Source organism: Nicotiana tabacum, chromosome 17, assembly GCF_000715075.1.
Source record: "Nicotiana tabacum cultivar K326 chromosome 17, ASM71507v2, whole genome shotgun sequence".
Lineage (NCBI taxonomy): Eukaryota > Viridiplantae > Streptophyta > Magnoliopsida > Solanales > Solanaceae > Nicotiana > Nicotiana tabacum.
The window spans coordinates 126,299,289-126,322,164 of NC_134096.1; the positions used below are offsets into that span (position 1 = coordinate 126,299,289).

At 38.9% G+C, this 22,876-nt stretch overlaps 1 protein-coding gene across 1 annotated transcript; it reads left to right on the plus strand.

Moving 5' to 3' along the window:
- Positions 1–14,627: 14,627 nt before the first annotated feature.
- Positions 14,628–16,676, plus strand: LOC107810648 (WRKY transcription factor 71-like). The gene is made up of 3 exons (XM_016635439.2): positions 14,628–15,291; positions 15,427–15,567; positions 16,094–16,676. Exons 1-3 carry the CDS (start codon positions 14,792–14,794, stop codon positions 16,509–16,511), a joined length of 1,059 nt encoding a protein of 352 aa, XP_016490925.2. The 5' UTR covers positions 14,628–14,791; the 3' UTR covers positions 16,512–16,676.
- Positions 16,677–22,876: the final 6,200 nt, after the last annotated feature.

Genomic DNA, 22,876 nt, shown 5'->3' on the forward strand with positions numbered 1-22,876 from the left:
CCAAGGACTAAACGAACGAAGCTCAATCGGTAATCGAAGAAGGTCATGCCGAGATAAACTCCACAAGTTTAACCTGGGATTGAAGAAACAAATACATAGAGTACTTAAAGAATGGGAAGCTTCCATCAGATCCAAAGGAATCGAGAACTATGCGCACACAGGCAACATGGTTCAACTTGTCCGAAGATGGAACGTTGTTTAGAAGGACGTTCGATGGACCATTAGCAATATGTTTGGGACCGGGAGATACCGATTAAATCCTACGGAAAATTTACGAGGGCACTTGTGGATATTATTCCGGTGCCGATTCGCTGGTCCACAATGTAATCAGAGCAGGGTATTATTAGACCGATATGGGCAAGGATGCAAGGGAGTTCGTTCGTAAATACGACAAATGCCAAAGGCACGGGCCTATGATTCATCAACCCGGGGAATTACTCCACTCGGTCATATCTCCATGGCCCTTCATGAAATAGGGAATGGACATCGTTGGCCCCCTTCCATCGGCCCCAGCTAGGGTTCAGTTTATTTTATTTATGACTGATGCCAAGGGAAAATGGAGAGAAATACTACCCGAGGTCCTATGGGCATACCGCACAACATCAAAATCCAGTATCGGAGCAACACCATTCTCGTTGGTTTATGGCGCCGAAGCTCTGATCCCGGTCGAGGTCGAAGAACCAAGCATTAGTTTTGATATGCATCAGAGGAGTCGAATAACGAGACCATGAATACGAGCCTAGAATTGTTGGATGAAAGACGAGAAGCCACTCTAGTCCGATTGGCCGCCCAAAAACAGCGAATTGAAAGGTACTACAATCGAAGAACCAATCTTCGACATTTTAACATCGGGTACTTGGTACTAAGAAAAGTCAACTTCAACACCCGAAATCTGAATGAAGGAAAACTGGGTCCGAACTGGGAAAGACTGTATCAGGTTCTCAAAATCATAGGAAAAGGATCCTACAATCTCGGCATGATAAACGACAAATAACTACCCAGCAATTGGAATATATCGCACCTAAAACGATACTACTGCTAAGGTACGACCCCTCCCATTTTCATTTATATTTCAAAATTAACGCTTTCAGGTGTTCGACCAGAAGCAGCGATGGATTCTTCAATACGAAGCCTTTAGGTCTGAAAGCACGCGTTGCACTCTTTTTCCCTTAGACCGGTTTTGTCCCAAATGGGTTTTCCGGCGAGGTTTTTAATGAGGCAACCATTGATCGTGCTAACATAGAATAATTCAACAGTATCCGAGGCCTCTTTATAATCAACCTCGAATACTGAGGGGCATTACCCTCAAATATCAAGTTTGATGCGAGGAAGTTACTTCATGGCAGCAGGGTCTCAATAGGAAAAAATTGTAAGGGCCAAAACGGTCAAACGAACCATGCCCGCATAGTTTGCTCGAGCCCTGGCACAAAACATGTACGCATGCATAATGATTTATAAAGAGAAGTATTCTTCATTACCGATATCTTGTACCTTAGTAAAGCTTTTTCTACTTCATATTTTCGATCTATTATGTAAACAGGCTTAAGGGCCAACCATGATCGGAGTTCGGATGATTACCCCCACAAATTGGGGACCGCCGTCCGAAAAATTAACGAGATCGAATTATATAAACTCCGAAGATTATAAGACCTCTTAGGCAACCCTCGATTTTATAGGCCACGGCCACCCCACTTGGGGACTGACACTTCGGGGAAGTTCCAAGTAAAATTGGAAAATAAGCCCAAGAGGAAAATCCCGAACTAAAGAGGCTACGGCCGAATTAACACGGGTCAGATACGTCCGAAGTACGTAACAAAACAGGCCTTCGAAATCTCTCATAAACCGATTAAAAAGGCTACCCCGGGCAAAATCATAAAAGGTTTCGATAATATCAAGCTTCGAAAACTCTAATGAGTACAAAATTGTTTGAACTCTTGAACAATTCCCAATTTTATGCTAAGGCATTGCAAGTTTTACAAATAAAAGCCGAAAAGGGGACAAAGCCATAAATAATCTTTTTACAAAAGTTTGAGGGCTGTTTTCTGCTTTGAGTTCAAGAGATTATCCTCGCTCAACTAAAAACCTAAGGGTTACCTTACTTCGAGTTCGAGCAAGCACTCACTCGATCGTAAGACCTAAGGGCTACACTAGTTCGAGAGATCATCCTCGCTCAACTAAAAACCTAAGGGTTACCTTACTTCGAGTTCGAGTAAGCACTCACTCGATCGTAAAACCTAAGGGCTACACTAGTTCGAGAGATCGTCCTCGCTCAACTAAAAACCTAAGGGTTACCTTACTTCGAGTTCGAGCAAACACTCACTCAATCGTAAGAACTAAGTGCTACATTAGTTCAGTTTTAATCAAATTGTCTGAATCCCGGACCTTAGAATACAACTTCATAAATTTATAAGGCAGAAGGGAAATAAAGGAAAGGATTTCCCGAACCCTCGAACACAATTTTATGCTAAGGAATTTTTTGACCTTTGTAAACTATAGAAAAGCAAAGGAAAAAAACAAAAAACCAAAAGGCAAGAAAGGCCTTATGTTTATATTCAAAGGTTTTTACAAGAGGCCAAATCAGCCCCGGAATAAAATACAAAATAAAAACAAAGAACTTAATATCCTAAGTGGCTTGGTCTTCATCGGAGGCCGCGTCCTCAGGATTTTCCCCGTCTTCAGATTCGCTCGAGCTATTAGAGTCTTCCTTAGGGAAGGCCAGCCTTCGAGCCCTGGCTTCCTCCGCCTTGACATTTTCAATTTCGGCCTCAACATCGAAGCTCTGAGCACTGACCTCCTCGAGAGCTTCCCTCCGAGCCTGCCATTTAGCATGTTCGACCATGCTCTTGGCTTTGGCCTGGTTGACCTCAACATCGATCCTGAACTAGGCCACTTTAGCATCAACTCTTTTATTAGCCTTGGTCACCTCAGATTTGGCTACGTCCACCTCTGATTTGGCCACTTCTAGTTCATTAGAAAAGCTTGCTTTATCGGAAGTGGCCAAATCTAATTGATGCTGAGGCTCCTTAATCCGGGGAATTACTCCACTCGGTCATATCTCCATGGCCCTTCATGAAATAGGGAATGGACATCGTTGGCCCCCTTCCATCGGCCCCAGCTAGGGTTCAGTTTATTTTATTTATGACTGATTATTTCTCTAAATGGGTCGAAGCACGGGCTTTCGAGAAAGTCAGAGAAAAGGAAGTCATAGACTTCATATGGGACCACATCATATTTCGATTCGGTATGCCATCCGAGATTGTATGTGATAATGGAAAATAATTCATCGGCAACAAAGTAACTAAATTTCTGGAGGATCACACGATCAAAAGGATCATATCAACACATTATCATCCCAGCGGGAACGGACAAGCCGAGTCGAATACAAAACTATCATCCAAAATCTTAAGAAGAGATTGACCGACGCCAAAGGAAAATGGAGAGAAATACTACCCGAGGTCCTATGGGCATACCGCACAACATCAAAATCCAGTATCGGAGCAACACCGTTCTCGTTGGTTTATGGCGCCGAAGCTCTGATCCCGGTCGAGGTCGAAGAACCAAGCATTAGTTTCGATATGCATCAGAGGAGTCGAATAACGAGACCATGAATACGAGCCTAGAATTGTTGGATGAAAGACGAGAAGCCACTCTAGTCCGATTGGCCGCCCAAAAACAGCGAATTGAAAGGTACTACAATCGAAGAACCAATCTTCGACATTTTAACATCGGGGACTTGGTACTAAGAAAAGTCAACTTCAACACCCGAAATCTGAATGAAGGAAAACTGGGTCCGAACTGGGAAAGACTGTATCAGGTTCTCAAAATCATAGGAAAAGGATCCTACAATCTCGGCATGATAAACGACAAATAACTACCCAGCAATTGGAATATATCGCACCTAAAACGATACTACTGCTAAGGTACGACCCCTCCCATTTTCATTTATATTTCAAAATTAACGCTTTCAGGTGTTCGACCAGAAGCAGCGATGGATTCTTCAATACGAAGCCTTTAGGTCTGAAAGCACGCGTTGCACTCTTTTTCCCTTAGACCGGTTTTGTCCCAAATGGGTTTTCCGGCGAGGTTTTTAATGAGGCAACCATTGATCGTGCTAACATAGAATAATTCAACAGTATCCGAGGCCTCTTTATAATCAACCTCGAATACTGAGGGACATTACCCTCAAATATCAAGTTTGATGCGAGGAAGTTACTTCATGGCAGCAGGGTCTCAATAGGAAAAAATTGTAAGGGCCAAAACGGTCAAACGAACCATGCCCGCATAGTTTGCTCGAGCCCTGGCACAAAACATGTACGCATGCATAATGATTTCTAAAGAGAAGTATTCTTCATTACCGATATCTTGTACCTTAGTAAAGCTTTTTCTACTTCATATTTTCGATCTATTATGTAAACAGGCTTAAGGGCCAACCATGATCGGAGTTCGGATGATTACCCCCACAAATTGGGGACCGCCGTCCGAAAAATTAACGAGATCGAATTATATAAACTCCGAAGATTATAAGACCTCTTAGGCAACCCTCGATTTTATAGGCCACGGCCACCCCACTTGGGGACTGACACTTCGGGGAAGTTCCAAGTAAAATTGGAAAATAAGCCCAAGAGGAAAATCCCGAACTAAAGAGGCTACGGCCGAATTAACACGGGTCAGATACGTCCGAAGTACGTAACAAAACAGGCCTTCGAAATCTCTCATAAACCGATTAAAAAGGCTACCCCGGGCAAAATCATAAAAGGTTTCGATAATATCAAGCTTCGAAAACTCTAATGAGTACAAAATTGTTTGAACTCTTGAACAATTCCCAATTTTATGCTAAGGCATTGCAAGTTTTACAAATAAAAGCCGAAAAGGGGACAAAGCCATAAATAATCTTTTTACAAAAGTTTGAGGGCTGTTTTCTGCTTTGAGTTCAAGAGATTATCCTCGCTCAACTAAAAACCTAAGGGTTACCTTACTTCGAGTTCGAGCAAGCACTCACTCGATCGTAAGACCTAAGGGCTACACTAGTTCGAGAGATCATCCTCGCTCAACTAAAAACCTAAGGGTTACCTTACTTCGAGTTCGAGCAAGCACTCACTCGATCGTAAAACCTAAGGGCTACACTAGTTCGAGAGATCGTCCTCGCTCAACTAAAAACCTAAGGGTTACCTTACTTCGAGTTCGAGCAAACACTCACTCAATCGTAAGAACTAAGTGCTACATTAGTTCAGTTTTAATCAAATTGTCTGAATCCCGGACCTTAGAATACAACTTCATAAATTTATAAGGCAGAAGGGAAATAAAGGAAAGGATTTCCCGAACCCTCGAACACAATTTTATGCTAAGGAATTTTTTGACCTTTGTAAACTATAGAAAAGCAAAGGAAAAAAACAAAAAACCAAAAGGCAAGAAAGGCCTTATGTTTATATTCAAAGGTTTTTACAAGAGGCCAAATCAGCCCCGGAATAAAATACAAAATAAAAACAAAGAACTTAATATCCTAAGTGGCTTGGTCTTCATCGGAGGCCGCGTCCTCAGGATTTTCCCCGTCTTCAGATTCGCTCGAGCTATTAGAGTCTTCCTTAGGGAAGGCCAGCCTTCGAGCCCTGGCTTCCTCCGCCTTGACATTTTCAATTTCGGCCTCAACATCGAAGCTCTGAGCACTGACCTCCTCGAGAGCTTCCCTCCGAGCCTGCCATTTAGCATGTTCGACCATGCTCTTGGCTTTGGCCTGGTTGACCTCAACATCGATCCTGAACTAGGCCACTTTAGCATCAACTCTTTTATTAGCCTTGGTCACCTCAGATTTGGCTACGTCCACCTCTGATTTGGCCACTTCTAGTTCATTAGAAAAGCTTGCTTTATCGGAAGTGGCCAAATCTAATTGATGCCGAGGCTCCTTAATCCTCTCGATCTGCACCGATGCATTTTCTTTTGCAGCCCAAAGCTGGGCCTCAACCAACTCCAATTGAGCTTGAACGGTTTCCTTTTTCGAGGAGAGGATATCCATATTCTTTTTGAATTTTTCCTCCCCGGTCATTAGCTCATCTACCTGCAAATTGAGCCGTCCAATCTGTTTAAGCCTCTGCTGAACCTGTAGAATTGGATCATTAGTGGTTATCTCCAATTCATCTTCACTATCGTGGAGAATTCGGAATACCTGCTCAGCTATCTCCTCGTGCTCTTCCCGAGCCGCTGCCAAATCTGATCGAAGTTTCTCACTAAGAAGTTTGTAGGAGTCACTCTTCTCAGTGAGGTTTCGAACCTCAGCCTCATGCTCCTCTCGAATTGGGAGGAAAGCCTCGTGATGCAACACCGAAGCCTACAAACATGGGAAATATGTTAGAATTATCTACAACTCTAAGTGTAAAAGAAACAACAGAGATGCCATCGAAGTTACCCGATTCAAAGCATGTTGGGCCTCGTTGAAAAGGCAGGCGGGTCCTACCGCATTCATCATGGTTTGATCCTCTTTGGTCACCAAGGACCGAAGGTAACTAGCAATCCCCACGGGGGGAGAGAAAACTCGGGCATCTTCCGGGATGAAGAGTACTATTTTCTACCTACGGTCGGGATCAACACTCGGGGCCGGGAATAGGTCCACCAATTTTGGGCCAGATGAAGATTCGACTACACCCGACCATGATGTTTTCTTTGGTACCGGTAATCCACCGAACCCGATAATATCCTCCGAAGCAGCGGACTCGAACCCGTTCAAAAAGCCATGGATATTGGTCGACTCCTGAATGCCTTCGTAAGATAGACCTTCCAACATGTTGGCCTCGCGGATCATAGCATCCGAAAACTGAGGGGATCCAGTAATATCAACTATCCCGAGCTCATCCCTCAAAATTTCTTTTGCTGCCCGAGAATTCCTGCCCTCGGTCTTTCCTTCAACCATCTCAGCTCGAGACGGAATAGTTTCGGCTTTTCCTTGTTCAGGAATTATGGTCAAAGCTCCTTTATCTACCACCGCAGATTCAAAGGATTGTTGAATCATAACATTAGCCCGTACACAGGCTAATTCCTCTTCTCCTTTTTCGGGATCGTCCCTTAATCGGAGGATCGAGTCCAAAGGCATGACACTGGATCCCCTCTTGGGCTTGCGAGTTCTCTTCGCTGGTTTTTTCTTTTCCGAGACCGGGGAACTCGGTACATCTTTTCTCTTTTTCTCTTTAACCTGCTTTGGGGTAGGGACCTCTTCATCACTAGATGGGGTCCTCATGGCAATATCCTTCCCAAGTCCTACAAAGGAAAAAAAAAAGGGTAAGCAAGTGAAGAAGATCGGACGGCAAATAAACTAAGAAAGGGACTTACCATGACTATGGGCCTCCCATCGAACTTTTGATAGTTCCACCCAAGTGCGCTTGGAGTACGGTCTCTGCAGCACCAGACCTTCAACCCATTGTTTAAGGTTCGGAATCAGTTTCGGCATCCGAGCCACAGCTGTAACAGGAAAGAAGAAATGGATCAAGAAAGTGAAAGGCAGTCACAAATTAAAACGCTCGAAGGGAAATAAGTACTCACGGTTCATATTCCATTTCTCAGGGAATGACATGTCATCGGCAAGGATCAGGTCCGAGGTTTTGACTCGAACAAATCGGCCCATCCAACCTTGATCAGGAGTCTCGTTTATACTCGAGAACATCGCTTTGGTGGCTCGGCGAGCAAGCTTGATTAACTCTCCTCGATAGAGTCGGGGACTATAGAGGCGCATAAGGCGATCGGGGGTGAAAGAACACCCCTCGATTTTGCTTGAGAAGAATCGGAGGAGAATCACTATTTTCCAAAAAGAAGGGTGGATCTGGCCAAGGGTCATATCATACCTTTTTCAAAAGGCGACAATGATAGGATCTAACAGGCCCAACGTGAAAGGATAAGTATAAACGCTTAAGAACTCTTCCACGTGGGTAGTAATTGATTCCTCAGGCGATGGGACTACCACGTGCTTGTCGTCCCAGTTGTATTCCTGTTTTACTTTGTCGAGAGTTTTCTCGGTAATTAAACACTAGTACCTCGAGATCGGCTCATATCGGCCCGTTATCGATTAAGGTTTTACAACCTTAAAATCGATGACAGTTGAGCACCCTATCAGAAAGAACTCCTCTGGGTGAGGCTCCACCGCATCCTCGCCGCCGATAGGTCGTGATGAAGAAGCGGCCTCTTTTTGCGGCACTGTTTTGGAGGTTTTTTCCATTGATGAATAAAGGTAAAGAGAATTAGGGTTGTATGCGGTGTAAAGTATATGAAGTAGGGGGATTTTCTGAAAAAGATGCAAGAATGGAGAAGAAGCTTTTAAGTGATAAATTTGGAAGAGGATGAGAGTTTGAATATTTATAGCCTGGTAGTGACGGTTCAGAATCGGTAATGGCCGACCAACGACTGACATACATTTAATGGCTTGGTAACTGGACCGACGTGACATTTTGTAACATACGTCATAATCGGGCTCGTCGCTGATATCATCATCCACCAAGTCGAAGTTCGGAAATTCATATCATTTCTCGTCATCTTCTTTCCGAGAAACGAGAGGACTATCTGTATACGATCAAAACCGAGTCTGCCCTTCTTTATGACTAATCAAGATTGGAACATGATGGTCCAATGTTCATCATTGTAATATCGAGCCATGATGCGAAGTTAGGTTGTCGAGCTCGAGCCCCAGAGACCGATCAAGATTGAGACCGAGTCAAGATCTAGCTCGAGACCTAGAGACTGATCAGTACCGTGACCGAGCCAAGATCGAGATCGAGTTAAAATCCAGAGACCAACCAAGATTGAGATCGAGCCAAGAAATAAAAGAGCCGTTATAGCCGCAATTGGGGAGAGAATCTCGGCGGAAATCACGGCTCGAATCAAGGAATAGCTAATTAATTAATCTATCATGGAATCCCACTATATATTTTTTTAATTATATCCAAAATAGGATTCTCCCACTATATTAAGAGTTGTTATCATTTGTAATTGGGGGACATTCATTCTGAGATATATAGAAAAGAGGGCAAATACTATCCTTTTGGCCTTTGATATTTAGTCATATTGTTTCTTCTACCAATCGTTCTTCACTCAATTTGAAGGTGATAAAACTTGAAGGCTTAGGCCAACTAGTTCATTCGGTTTGCATTCATTTATTTTATAATTAATTTCGATATTCATTTACGCATCTTTCCCAATTTGTATCAATTTATATCACGTATTCTTAGAACTACGTATAAATTTAACTTTATCCGTTTTTCGGGTAAACAACCATATATAAAGCATTAATTAAAGGAAACAACTATGAACGAACAACAACTTACAATTACTCATCTAATGAACAGATCATTCAATCGAACAATTTTCCTAACTGCATATCTTTGAGATTTCAACCTAAGATTTTAATATTGGATTATAAATCTAGAGAGAAGGGAATTTATTTCTAAGGGTTTGAAGAATGGAAATACTTGCCGGAGGTCAACAAGACATATATTAACTATAACATCTAAAGAGAGGTGAGTATGTATGTAGACTTTCTGTCAAATAAAATTCATAAATATGAAGAAATTTTTTTTTTGCTAGTTTTGGTACATGCGATAAAAGAAATTAAGTTTTTGCTCGGGCGAAATTTATACTGTACATGTGCATTCGTAGCTTATAAAAGATTTAGATGTATGTTCTGTCAAATAAAATTCATAAATATGAAGAATTTTTTTTTTTGCTAGTTTTGGTACATGCGATAAAAGAAATTAAGTTTTTGCTCGGGCGAAATTTATACTGTACATGTGCATTCGTAGCTTATAAAAGATTTAGATGTATGTATTTAGTATTTCCCATTGCACCAAAAAAAGGTCATTCTATACAACACTTTTGATTAATATATAGTACAATTACTTGTAAAATTTTGCAAGATAAAATAGAGGATTTGATTGGGAGATTGATGGCTAGTTTTGTCACCCAGCAAACTACTCAAAGGAAGTAGGAAAAGTGTCATAATACTTATATGATTAAGCAAACCAATAAATATGCGCCAGCAAAAACTAAAATGAAATTTAAAAAGGGGTTAAATCAAAGCTGTTTGAACAATTAAGCTGTCATTTTGTCAAATAAGTCTGGCATCTCCATCAGTTTAATTAGTCTCACTAAGGCTCATTTTACTCATTCTTCTACGCAATTAAAAAGCACACATATTAGATTAATTTTCTTCTTTTTAGCAAAAGTAAAAGAATGTCTAAAAAACTAAATTTCAACAATCATAATTAAGCTCAATTGTGGTTGGTAATCAACCATGCAAAACCCTTGAATTCATAACAAAAGCTGTCCCCTTGTTTTCCTCATTAACAAAGTTCAAATTGCTAAATGAGTGCATCTAATGGCTAACGTTGCTAGACTTTGCTCCAATCTTCCCTACCGCTTCTAGCTACATCAAGTAGTACATGATATATGTTCATATATAATGAGAATCTTTAACTGCTATCTTTCCTGAACCACTTCTTCAAAAAATTATTAATGTTTTTATTTGGGTTGGAAACGAAATATTATACATATCATCACAAAGGAGAGTGTCAGTAGAAGCATTAGAGTTAATATTACATGCCGTAGTTAATTTGACAAAAGAAACGTTCCTACTTTTTTTATTTTAAAAAGGTTCTAAAACAAATACGAAATTATATATGTGAGTGTCGTATATACATATTCGAATTTGATGATTAGAGGAGTTAACAGAGAAGTATAGTATGAGGCGGAGACGGAGTTAGAATTTTGAATTTATAGGTCTAAAAAAGATAGCTTACTGGATTCTACATATATATTATATTTTTATACTAAATATATTCTTAGCATAAATACATGATCTTAACCAAAATTAGTGAGTTCTATTGAAACCGTAGGTATAACTTTAGCTCCGCTCCTAATGTGAGGCTTAAGGTAGTGGGAGAACGAGAAAATGCAGGAAGTTTTCATGGATGTCAAAGTACAGAAAGGGTGGGTAGATAAGATAAGGCAATACTTTTTTCCAAGTCTTTAGCTTTTACTACTGTTTGGTTTTTTCTTTTGACCAGACCTCCTTTTCTAGAGTTCATCGTCATTTTAAGGTGATGCCAAGGTTGTTTCCCACCCTTTCAATAATTTGTTCCTTGTCAATATTCAACTTTATTAAAATTAAATTTATTCCCCTTTTTTTCTAAGTTATCATCATTATGTATGAGTTTTGACTGAAATAATCCTAAATTTTGAAGAAGCTAAAAATGGAACATAAAGCAAGAAATATATAAGAACCTTGTATTTTCCATTCAACCATGAGGATCTCATGTGTTGATTCGTCAACAAAGGAACAAACCGGTATACAATTTCCCTTCAACATTTTCTAGCTACGTGAATGATGAAAATATGGAATAAAATAAAGAGGAGATTTTCACATTATATCAATTAAGCTTTGATAGGATTGAGAACAAGAGTACTACCACTATTGCTACATCGGAATAATACAAGAAGAAAAGAAGTCAACATTTCTACTCTATAATTATACAAAAAAAAGATTCTCTTTTACTAGGTCTAACTTTGGTCTACAGTATTTTTATTGGTATAATAACATGCAATTTGTGCCTAACTTCATCTAAAGCTAAGGGTTTTGCTTCGTTTGGGTATGTCGGACTAATAGATATACATAGGGTTAGGGCAGTAGCTAGGAGTACAAATTTGCATGGCACACGCACCCAAAATAAAAAAATAAAATTTTTAATAAAATATAGTCACAATCTTGCCGCAATTCTAGCGGCATTTGGGAGGACGTTTCATTGGATTGAGTAAAGAAATGGAACAACCTTCAACTCTAATCAAAGAGGTCAATTATATAATTTAATTAATTTAGTTGAACGTACGATTATTTATGTAAAGGTGCTTAGGCTAAAGGTCAAAGAAAGAGTTCCTTTTTGTGTTTATACAAAGACAAAGTCATAAAGACGTGAATTATTTTAAGGACTGGGCATTTATAATATGAGATTGTCTACTTGTCCTTAATTTGTTTTCACTTTAGGACAATAATGTCTCATGGATACATATCTTAAGAAATAAAAAGATTTCGATTAATGTTTTATGTTAATATTTTTCTTTAATTTTTTTTAATACAAATAAACTTCTTTGCCGCATAATTATGAGAATGCGTACGCCCACGACAAAATTTTAGATAGCATGCTAACAAAAAGAAGGAATAAGGACCCTAAGGACCAAAAATGAGATCGACGTGGTCCTGAATTTTTATTTCCAGTTATTCACTGATGTTTAGGTTTGGAAATCGGTTCCATAATTTAAGTCATTTTAAATAGATCTTATCCACGTATATAAATCTTGACGAGTCGGTCTTCTTGGACAGATGTTCATCCCCGTATGAATACTAGGCTGTATAAAAAATGCTAGTGTTTTTCTACATATATATAGTACTAGTATTATTCACTAGGGCGAAAATGTTAGATCAACATTGACCTTTTAAAAGTTATTTAACTTGTCCTAAAGGTCATGGACCATGTTATTAATTGCTTTTTGAGTATATGTTTGTAGATTCGATTTACCCTTCTTTCAAAAGTATATGTTTATAGATTCGAGTGCAAAGTTTGGACCAGAGGACAAAATTAACTAGAGGGCTTAAACTCCCGATAGTTTACCAACAAAAAAAGAAGGAGAAGGACCTCCAAAGACTAAATCAAACGTGGTCCTAAAAAAAACTTTTTTCCATCGCTCGCCGATATAAATTTGATTCATACTTGAATCCATTTTAATAAATCTTGTCCACTACAAAATCTCAACGAGTCGGACTTCTTGGCATGACTTGTATCCTATTTTCCTTGTTAGGCTGTTACAAAGTGATACTTTTCCCAACATGTATACTATCTCATTTTCCCCCAAACAAGTGTACTGTTCTTCTTTGGGGTGAAAATTCTACACAATTAGCTTTAAAAGCTAAGGCTTGTTACGACTAGAGAAATGAATAGACACCATAGAGTTAATGAATGAATTCCTCCATCTGGTTCGAACCTCTTAAAAAAAAAAAAGAAAAAAAAAAGGACATGTGAGGCACACGTGATGGGAAAAATGAAAGAATGACGTGGGTTGCCAATCAGCAAGAAAACAAAGAGGGACAGCTAAGAAGGGAAGGGGAAAACCAAAGAACAGAGCCCACGTGCCAAGTACATGTGTCGGCTACGGTCAAATGCCGGTGCCAAGTAGGGACGCGTGTTTTAGTACCCACCCTAGTAGCTGTTAAAAACTCCTTTCCAAATGCCCAAATGTTTGACTCAAATAACTACGGACCGGGACTGTTTGTTTCTAATCCAAATCTTCCCCTTCTCTTTTTTGCTGTTCAAGTCCGCCGCTCAGTTTCCCACCCCTTATTAATGTTTTTCAAGCTGATAATAGCTTATGGAGTTTTCTTCCTTTTACTGATAAAAATACAATATAATAACCTTGATAAAATTTGGTTCAATAAATATCAAGGTTTAGTTAAATACTTAAAATTGAAGTTAGATTGATAAAATAAGCTGGTGGGAACTTCAGGCATATATAATTAGCTACTATTATTTAAAGAAAAATAACAACTTTAATTCTGACAATTTCAACAACATTCTTCTCATTGACTCTTATTATGCAAGACAAGATAACGTAAAAGAAGAGACACTCCATCAACACTCAATATATTACTTGATAATAATTTCAACATATATATATATATATATATATATATATATATATATATATATATATATATATATATATATATATATATATATATATATAGTTAAATAATTTTCTGACTGGTTCAACATCATTCTCAAGTCTTAATATCACTATTACTTACATAAATATTTAACAAACACATTAAATAGAATTTAAGTTATATGCAATGACTATGTAAGAAATTTCTTTACCTTATCAATGTAAATCAATGTAAATGAAGCTATAATATATAACAAGTTAATAATACCATTTTGAAAAATAAGATTCATTTGGAATCACCTTATAAATGATAAAATGATTGCATAAATTTATAGTGCATAAAATTTATCCAGAGATCTAATCCCTATATATTTGAAAAATAAGCATCGAGTCATGAGTCAACATTCATCTCCGATCCAAATCAACAAACTTGTATGTCCTTATTTCTGCTTTAACAAGAGTAGAACAAGTTGTATAGCAAAATTGCTTTCCATAATATACGGATTGTTCGGTAAAAAGAGACAGGAACTTCGTATCTAAGGGTGACAATTTTGACCACATTTGATTTTCAGCGTCAAACAATAGATAATCACTACAAGCTACTACCAAAATTTCATTCCAACAATTATCATCTTTTTTTTTCATTAAATAATCATTTTCCTCTTATTGTCCCCGTAGTTTAAATTATTATTATTATTATTATTATTTTGTAACACGAGAGATGTAGTAAAAGAAAATACGATTTACCTTAAAACAATATTTCAAGAAAGAAAAGAAAAATCCAATACAAAGAACAACGAAGCAAAATGCTTATGGTAGATGCTCATAGTGACAGATGACTAGACCCTAACAATGAGACTTAAACTTTGTCAAACCTTCTTTACAAAAGTGGGGTCTACATTGTATTTTCAAAACTTATAAATATAATCTCTCTCCACCATTAAAATAGGATAAAAATAGACCTTAGCTAGCTAGCTCAAACCAAAATCTTCTTGTCAAAGTTTAAATACAAACACATTATCAACCTTTTGTCAAACCCCAACCTCCCCTCCCATCCCCAAAAACTCCCTTTTCTTCTTCTTCTTCTTCTTCTTCTTTTTCTTCTTCCATGGCTGATGAAATAAGAGATTTCTACTATCACCAGCCATTTCAAGAAGATATTAGGCTTGGTTATAATAATCTTTATTCTCAAAGTAGGGTTGGAGATAATAATGATTCTTCATCAGTGGTTCAGAATATACACATGCTTGATCCTTCTTTTATGAGCTATACTACTACTCATGAGTTTTTACATGGATCAAGTAGTGATTATGCTAATTCACTTGGAAAACCCTTTGGATTTTCAGCTCCATCTACACCTTCTGATCAGGCATTTTCTTCCATTATTAAAGATCATGATGTAAAACCTGTTTTGGATGCTATTAATAATGATGTTATTGTGGGAGGAGGAAGTGAAACTCCAGTTACTCCAAACTCTTCAATCTCTAATTCTTCCTCCAATGATGCTGTTGGCGATGATCAGGACTCAAACAAGACTACTAATAATACAAAGAAAGATAAGGAAGTGAAGGAAAGTTTAGAAGATGGTGAAGATGCATCTAAAAAAGAGTAAGTACTTGAATGTATTTCATACTAGTAGTACTTTTGTTTTTCTTCTAATTTATTTATGAGAGAAGTTTAGCTGCTTTGTTTCTTTTCTTTCTTTCTTTTGATGGATTATTTCATGGACATGATGATAAATAGGAACAAAGCAAAAAAGAAGGAGAAGACACAAAGGCCACCAAAATTTGCATTCATGACAAAGAGTGAGGTGGATCATCTTGAGGATGGATATAGATGGAGGAAATATGGACAGAAGGCTGTTAAGAATAGCCCTTATCCAAGGTGATTTTTCCTTCATTTCCTTAAAACCCTAACAAAACATAGTTCTCTTCTATCGAGAGTTCATAGTATAAGGTCGTCAAATCTTTAGTATTTAACTAGTGGTATTGTTAGCTAGCCTTTTCTTTTTCTTAGTCCACATGGTTACCTACTAGTAAAACTTAAATAAGACTATACATAAAGATTGTGTTCCCACTTCCCACTTTCCTAAGTTATGTTTCTATTTTCTCGTTGAAGAAAGCTGAGATTCTAAGTTGTAGACTGGTCAATCTTATTCTATGAACAATCGGAATTTTATACTTCTATAATATCCTTCCTATCTTTTATTCAAGAGTGGTAAATGCTCAATCTTTCCATCTCTCACAAGCGCCATGATCATCTCTTGTAAGACGAAGCATTAATTAGAGTCTTTTTTACAATGTTTAACATATAGTAATAGTTGAACTATGTATGTTATCATAGATATTCCTTTAAGGTTTTGATCAGCACTGTCATAGTAATATAATACTCTTGTTGTTTGTGATTGTAGAAGCTATTACAGGTGCACAAGTCAAAAATGTCCAGTAAAGAAACGTGTGGAGAGATCATATCAAGATCCATCGATTGTAATCACTACATATGAGGGTCAACACAACCATCATTTGCCATCTACTCTACGTGGAAACGTTGCTAGAATGTTGAATCCTTCCATGTTAAGTACACCCTCACCATTAATAGCGGCGCCACGGGCTTTTCATGAACAAGTACTTATGAATATGGCACAAATGCCTCATCAATTCTATGGCAGTAGTGCTTTTGGAATTAATCCCCCTACGAACAGCAGCTCCAATATGTATCATCAAAATGTAATAACTCCACATGAGCTTCAACAACAGCTGCAGTATTCTCCTGACTATGGACTACTCCAAGACATGGTTCCTTCTATGTTTCTTAAACAAGAGCCATGAGATTCTTGAGGCTTTGAGACTTGTGTGCTCTAGCTCTAATAATTTTATTAACCCTACTTGAACCTTATTTATTTATAGCTTTTTCTTTTTTTGGTTTGTAAGATGTAGTGTCTAGTATTTTAGAGATATAGCTGGACCATGAATCGATCTCTTACTTATAATCTCATGTATTTACTACTTTCACATTATATATACCTAATTTTCTCTTCTTTGAGATTACATAGATTATATATCTTTGGTATTCTTTTTTTACTTGAGCTGTTTCTTTTATTGGAGGAAGCAACGAGTCTTCTTTCCTCTTGAGGTGGACTTGATCAACATTATATGAGGTAATTAAGGAATGATTACTTTTGATCTTGGATTTGTTTAAATAATCTAATTATGCCATATACGTGCATTTTCACATGTAGGGATGACCAAAAAAAGTTAAGAGCACTTGATGTTATAGCTTCGCTTGTTGGAAGATTATGCAGTGCATTTTATTGTTCTTATAGATTTCTTCCTTGCATTTTGCTCCTATATGAAAAAAGTGTTAATTACATAGTATTTAAGACGATCAACTGACTGCAGGCTAGTAATTTGATTTACTTTCTTATTGGAAATAGAACATGTCATCAATTAGCTTTTCTAAAGAAAGTTCTATGTCTAAAAACCCCTTTTTAAGAAAGATTTTGCAAGGTAATGACTATGCATTCATTTAAACTCCTTTTATGCAAGATAATATTTGTTGAATTAGCCAATCACGTGGTATGACCGCAGTTTTCTTTCTCCTCCTTTTCGATGGCAACAGGACTTTCTATAATTGATGTGATATGTGAAGGAAGGAGCATACGAACTTTAGTGATAACTGTCATTTTAAATGATACATTAATAAGATTTTAATTATTTTATGATCTGGCATTTGTTATTTTTCTAGTATGGAACAGATTCTTGGACTCGTTTAAACGTGGCCTTTCCCATTTCAAAATTGAATGAACATACTGGAATTAAGACATGAGAAAAGAATGTTGTATATGGAGGAACTTGAAATTCGTAAATATATTCATGAGATCAGAAGAAATATGGTATAATGATACTTGTTGGAGCACTAAACTGACATTTATGAAGAGAATAAAAAACTTAATTAGTTAAATGCATTGAAATTCAAACTAAAATGGGCGCTTTGTAAATTGAAAAATTTCGAACGTTAGTTAGTTAACAGCCCCATAGAATCAAAGAATATATATACTCCTAAAATACTAACGTCGTGTGAAGAAAAGCAAAAGTTAAAGACACCACAAAAAAAAGGTAACCAAAAATTTCGGCTGTCTTTGATGGGAAAGGCTCAACGGTCAACCAATGCCTATTTGACTTGACTCTTTTTATATATATATATGTTCAAAACTAAGTTCATAAAAATACAAGTTGCAGCAGAATTTAGGGCAAACATTTGTTTTTCTTAGAAAGTTTCCTTGTTTGTCTTTAGCTTTACGAAAGAATTATTCAAAATATATTACTCCCCACTATTTGGTGTGAAAGCACTGGAGTTTTCGTGAAAAACAATGGTCTTATTCCATATTGTTTCGGTCATATATCCTGCTAGTCGAGTACACATCTGTTCATATTGCCACCTTTGGTTTTAGAGAATGCTTGCTGTTTTAATAGTTATTCTAAAAAATTTGAATATCCAAATCTTTACACAACTGAGGTAGGACTGGTTCTGATCTGTCACTCTAGAAATAATTAGTAGAAAGATTTTTTTTGTGAAATTTACAAGCTTACTGAAGTAAGTTGGCTTTGATAAAGTGCGAAAAATATTATGATCATCTATTACGTATCCAAAACTTTAAGGTAATAAGTGGAATAATCCATGATATTGGAAAAACCTTAGAAACTCTTACACAATATAATGTGGAATAGATTCTCTAACAAGACCAAGTGATAAAATCTAATACAGTTAGAAATTTATCTTTTAATTTCTTGTTGATTTCTAGTGGTTGTTTTACTAAATTGGACGTACAAAAATGAGATTGATCTTCCCTTTCATGGAAAATGTTTATGTATATTATGTAAGACTAAGTTGACACCAATATTCCTCCCATGAAAATCTACATTAGTATTATTTTGTGTACGCAAGACTTGGTATTTGGATTCCAAATTAAATATAGTATAATTCCAGATGGGGTATCGATTGGAGTGAATCAAACATTGGCTGACATAATATTGAAGATGTCAAATACTATTAAATTAGGTGAAGCACATGGAAACACTATAAAAAGTCAAAATTCAAATAGCCTCCGCCAGATCAGGCAAAATTGGAATTACTATGAAGATCCAAACAGAACAGCGGTCAATTTTGTTATTATTAGATTTGGCACGGGCATTACATTAAAGTTGTTTACCCTCAAAATCGGATAGCAATTAAATTTGTAAGTGCTTTTAATGATACGTGGATTAACTTGATACAAAACGGTAAATTAGATTGTAATTGAAATAAATAATGATAAAGTAAATGCAAACCACACGAATTAGATTATTTCAGCCTTGGAAGGTTAGCCACCCTCGAGCCGAATGTACTTCAATCGATATCAAGACACAGAAGAATAAGAGCTTAAAGAGAATAATAAAATGTATTGCTTTGGAATGCGTGTTATAATTTGTTGAATGAATTATCAGACCCCCTTTATATAGTAGAGAAGTCCTACTTTAGGTACAATTCTATAAAAGGTAAAAAATCTCTTGATTTGCCGATTGACAGTTCCTCATTGATACGTGCCGAGGTTCCCTCCGTAATATCCAACCGGTCACAGATATTTCGGTATTCTGTTATGCTAATAATATTTCTTTGAAGTCATTCGGGGTTTGGATCGATTCCGGGATCACGGCCTCGATACTCTCGAAGACAGGCGCTCCAACCCCGGGTTCTAGCCCGATGGGACTTGGGGTCGATCTTCAGTCCTTTATTGCCATATTCCGAACTTGACCTACCATGTCGTAGGCGAGCTTGATTTTGACCGTATACAGATAGTCTCCTCGTTTTTCGGAGAGTAGATGACGAGAAACGACATGAACTCCCGATTCTTACTTTGATATCCCGTGACAGAAGCGACAAAATAAACGAAATGTCTCGTCAGTCAAGTCTTAATGGCATTAAATGCATGTCAGCTGCCGGTCGGCCATTACTGGATGTGAACCGCCACTGAAGAACTATAAATACCTTCTCATTTGTTCATTCAACTTTACATACAAACCTTCTGTCCTCGTACTTTGAAATTTCAACACTTTCTAGCACTTATACTTTGGTTATTTTGAGATCCTTTACAAGAACCCTTGTTCATTTCTATCTCAAGCCATCAAGTGTACTCCTTTAACTTCCTCTTTTCCCTCACTTTTCCTATATTTTCAAAGAAATAGCGAAGACTTAAAAAACCGTTCCCCAAAAAGAAACTCCATCTACCTTGCGGCTGGCTACCGAGAAGACCGTTCCGCATACTACTGTCGAGGAACCAGTACCGGAACCCCCATTAAAAATGTTCGCCCCTGGAGTATGCTCAGTAACCGCCGATTTCAAGGTCGAAAAACCTTCCCCAGTACAAGGGCGGTGTGAGAAGGTCTCGAATTATATATGCTCGATCACTGAAGAGGTCCTCCCTATGGTAAAAAAGGATTGTAACTGGGTCGACAAGAACGTGGTGGTTCCCGAGCCCGATGAAGACATCACCACCCACGTCGAGGGATATTTAAGTGTTTACACTTATCCTTTTACACTGGACCCATTGGATTCGGTCATCATCGACTTCTGCAAAAGATACGAGGTGTGCCTCGATCAAATTCACCCTTCATTTTGGAGGATCATGATCCTTCTTCGGTTCTTCGTGAGCAAGATCGATGGATGCCCGTTCACCTCGACCATCTCATGAACCTATACAGTCTCCGAATTTTATTTTTTTTAGGTGGGGGGGGGACTGATCAAGCTCGTACGTCGGACTAGTAAAGCCCCATTCTCGAGCATTGATGAAGATCAGAATCGAGGCTGGCTAGGTCGTTTTGTCCGAGTGAGGACCTCGGACTTGATCCCAACTAATCGCATGGAGTTCCTTGAAAAGTGAAATATATCATGTAAGTAAAATTTTCCTTACAAAATTTTATTTTATGCTTTTTTCCATCCTTCTCATCGGTGTTTTGTGGTGGTGTAGCTGCCGCTCGGGTCCCGAATGCAGTCCCTCGACTCAAGGAGTGGGTCGAGGGCATCGTGTTACAAAGGTCGTATTCTGAGCGTTCATGGCGCGATCTTTCAAAGGTCCGGTGAGAGGCCCGTTCTCATGGTGAGATTCCTTTCTCGTGTAAGTAACATTTGAGTTCCTCTCGTTAAGTTTTCACTTGTTTCATTTCCTTTTGCAGGTTTATCCAAGGACGTCACACTAAGTCCTCCATCCGGTGGCGAGAACTTCCCCGCCGAGTCCCTTCTTCTGAGACAGAGTGGAGAGAAGAAAAGAAAGAGGCCCTTGATTTCTCCGAGCTCGGAGAAAAAGAAAACAAAGCGAAGGCTGGTGTGCAAATCCAAAGAAAGCACGAGCGCTTGAGCACCATCTTCGGATTCACTCTATCGGTTAAGGGATGAATCCGAAGAAGAACAAGAAGAAGAATCCTTCAATTTGGTGGCCTGAGTGTCATTACGACTCGAAGGGCAAGGAGCCTCCGAACCGGAGATAGATGAGGCCGATCCGCCTCAAGTTAGGGAGGTCGACGAGGGGGCCGTGGCCGAAGCTTCTCGGGATGTGGGTAACGCCCGAAGAAGGCACTTGGTGTGATAGACATCACTGAGTCGCCTTCGTTCACTATGTCCATGTACAACGAGGCTTAGACGGTGAAAGAACGTCCCAACGAGGGGGGACACGGAGCGGACGACCCCTTCCGCTGCTTTTTTGATGGCATGAAATCTACCGCCATGGAGGATGTCACCGGATTGGGTGACATGGAGGTGCCGAAGAAGAGTCCGTCTTCGGGAACAAGCGGGCCTTCTTCAAGCCCGAAACTGGTCAACTGGTTCCTAGCTCAGAGTGTGGATCCTGACCGGAAGCGATCGATCGTCATCTCCATTCCAGAGAATACCCGGGTCCTTTCTTCCCCTGTAGAGGTGGCCAGCTACCTTCGGTGTTTGGTGACCGAGGAAGACCAAGCTAAGATGAACGAGGTGGATGCGCCCTGCCTATTCAATGAAGCAAAACAGGTGCTAAACTGGGTAACTTCAAATATCTTTTGATGACTTCAATTCATACTTAGAGTAATTTGTAGATAATCCTAACATTTTTTCTTTGTGTCTGCAGGCCTCGGTGCTTCATCATGAGACCTTTCTTCGATATCAGGATGAGCTGAACCAGCTTGAGGTCGAGGTCTGAGGGCTCACTGAGAAGAGAAATACTTACAAACTTTTCAGCGAGCAGCGCGAAGGGGAGGCTAAGAGCCTCCGAGCTGAGCTGAAGGTGGCTCGGAAGGAGCATGCTGACCTGGTCGAGCAGGTAACAATATTTGAGGTTAGTGACGACGAGCTAAACTCGGTGACTAATGGTCAGAATTCGCAGGTCCAATAACAAATCGACTGGATCGCCCAACTTCGAGCTGAGATGGATGTTGTCAAGGCCTTTACCGATGAATGGAGAGGCAGGATGGACCGTCTAGCCTTGGAAAAAGAGACTACTCGAGCGCATCTAACTTCGGTTGAGACCCAACTTCGAGCGGCAAAGGAAAAGGCCGAGGTGCAGGCCAAAAAGGTTGAGGAGCTCCAATCTTAGCTAAGTGCGTCCGTCTCTGATCGAGAAAATCTTGCCAAGGAGCTCAAAACGGCATAGTCGGTAGTCGTTGTGGTTAAAGCTGATGCCGACGAGATGGTGGCTCAGTATAAGGCCGATGCCGAGAGGGCCCAGGATCGGACGAAGGATATTGTCGAGCATGCAAAGTGGCAATCCCGTAGGGAGGCCCTCGAAGAGATTCATGCTCGAGGTTTCGACTTGTCGGCCGAAATCAAGAGTGTTAAAGGGCTCGAAGCCAAGTGTAAGAAGTTGTCGTATTTCGAGGATAATAAAGGCTATGAGGGTTCGAGCGGATCCGAGGGTGGAGGAGACTCCGAAGACTTTGGCGACGAGGCTGGCTCCGGTGAAAGACCAGGCCTTTAAGTGCCTTGTACATTTTTCTTTATTTTTTGTATATTTGCACTTTTGTATTTATGTACTTTTTTGTCAAGGTCGTTTGGCCTTTATAAAGACTTTCATGTATATATAATACAAGGCTTCCTTTTCCCTTCGACAATTTCTGATTTTTGTTTTTCCTTTGCTTTATTCTTTATGTTCGCAAAGTGATCGTTTGAACCCGGATAAAGGCGGCCCTTG

Bases quoted from the DNA above. Each gene is read 5' to 3' on its own strand.
- LOC107810648 (XM_016635439.2), top strand. From the start codon at position 14,792: ATGGCTGATGAAATAAGAGATTTCTACTATCACCAGCCATTTCAAGAA. The intron at 15,292-15,426 runs GTAAGTACTTGA...GATGATAAATAG, and splicing joins GAAGATGCATCTAAAAAAGA to GAACAAAGCAAAAAAGAAGG. The intron at 15,568-16,093 runs GTGATTTTTCCT...TTGTGATTGTAG, and splicing joins AAGAATAGCCCTTATCCAAG to AAGCTATTACAGGTGCACAA.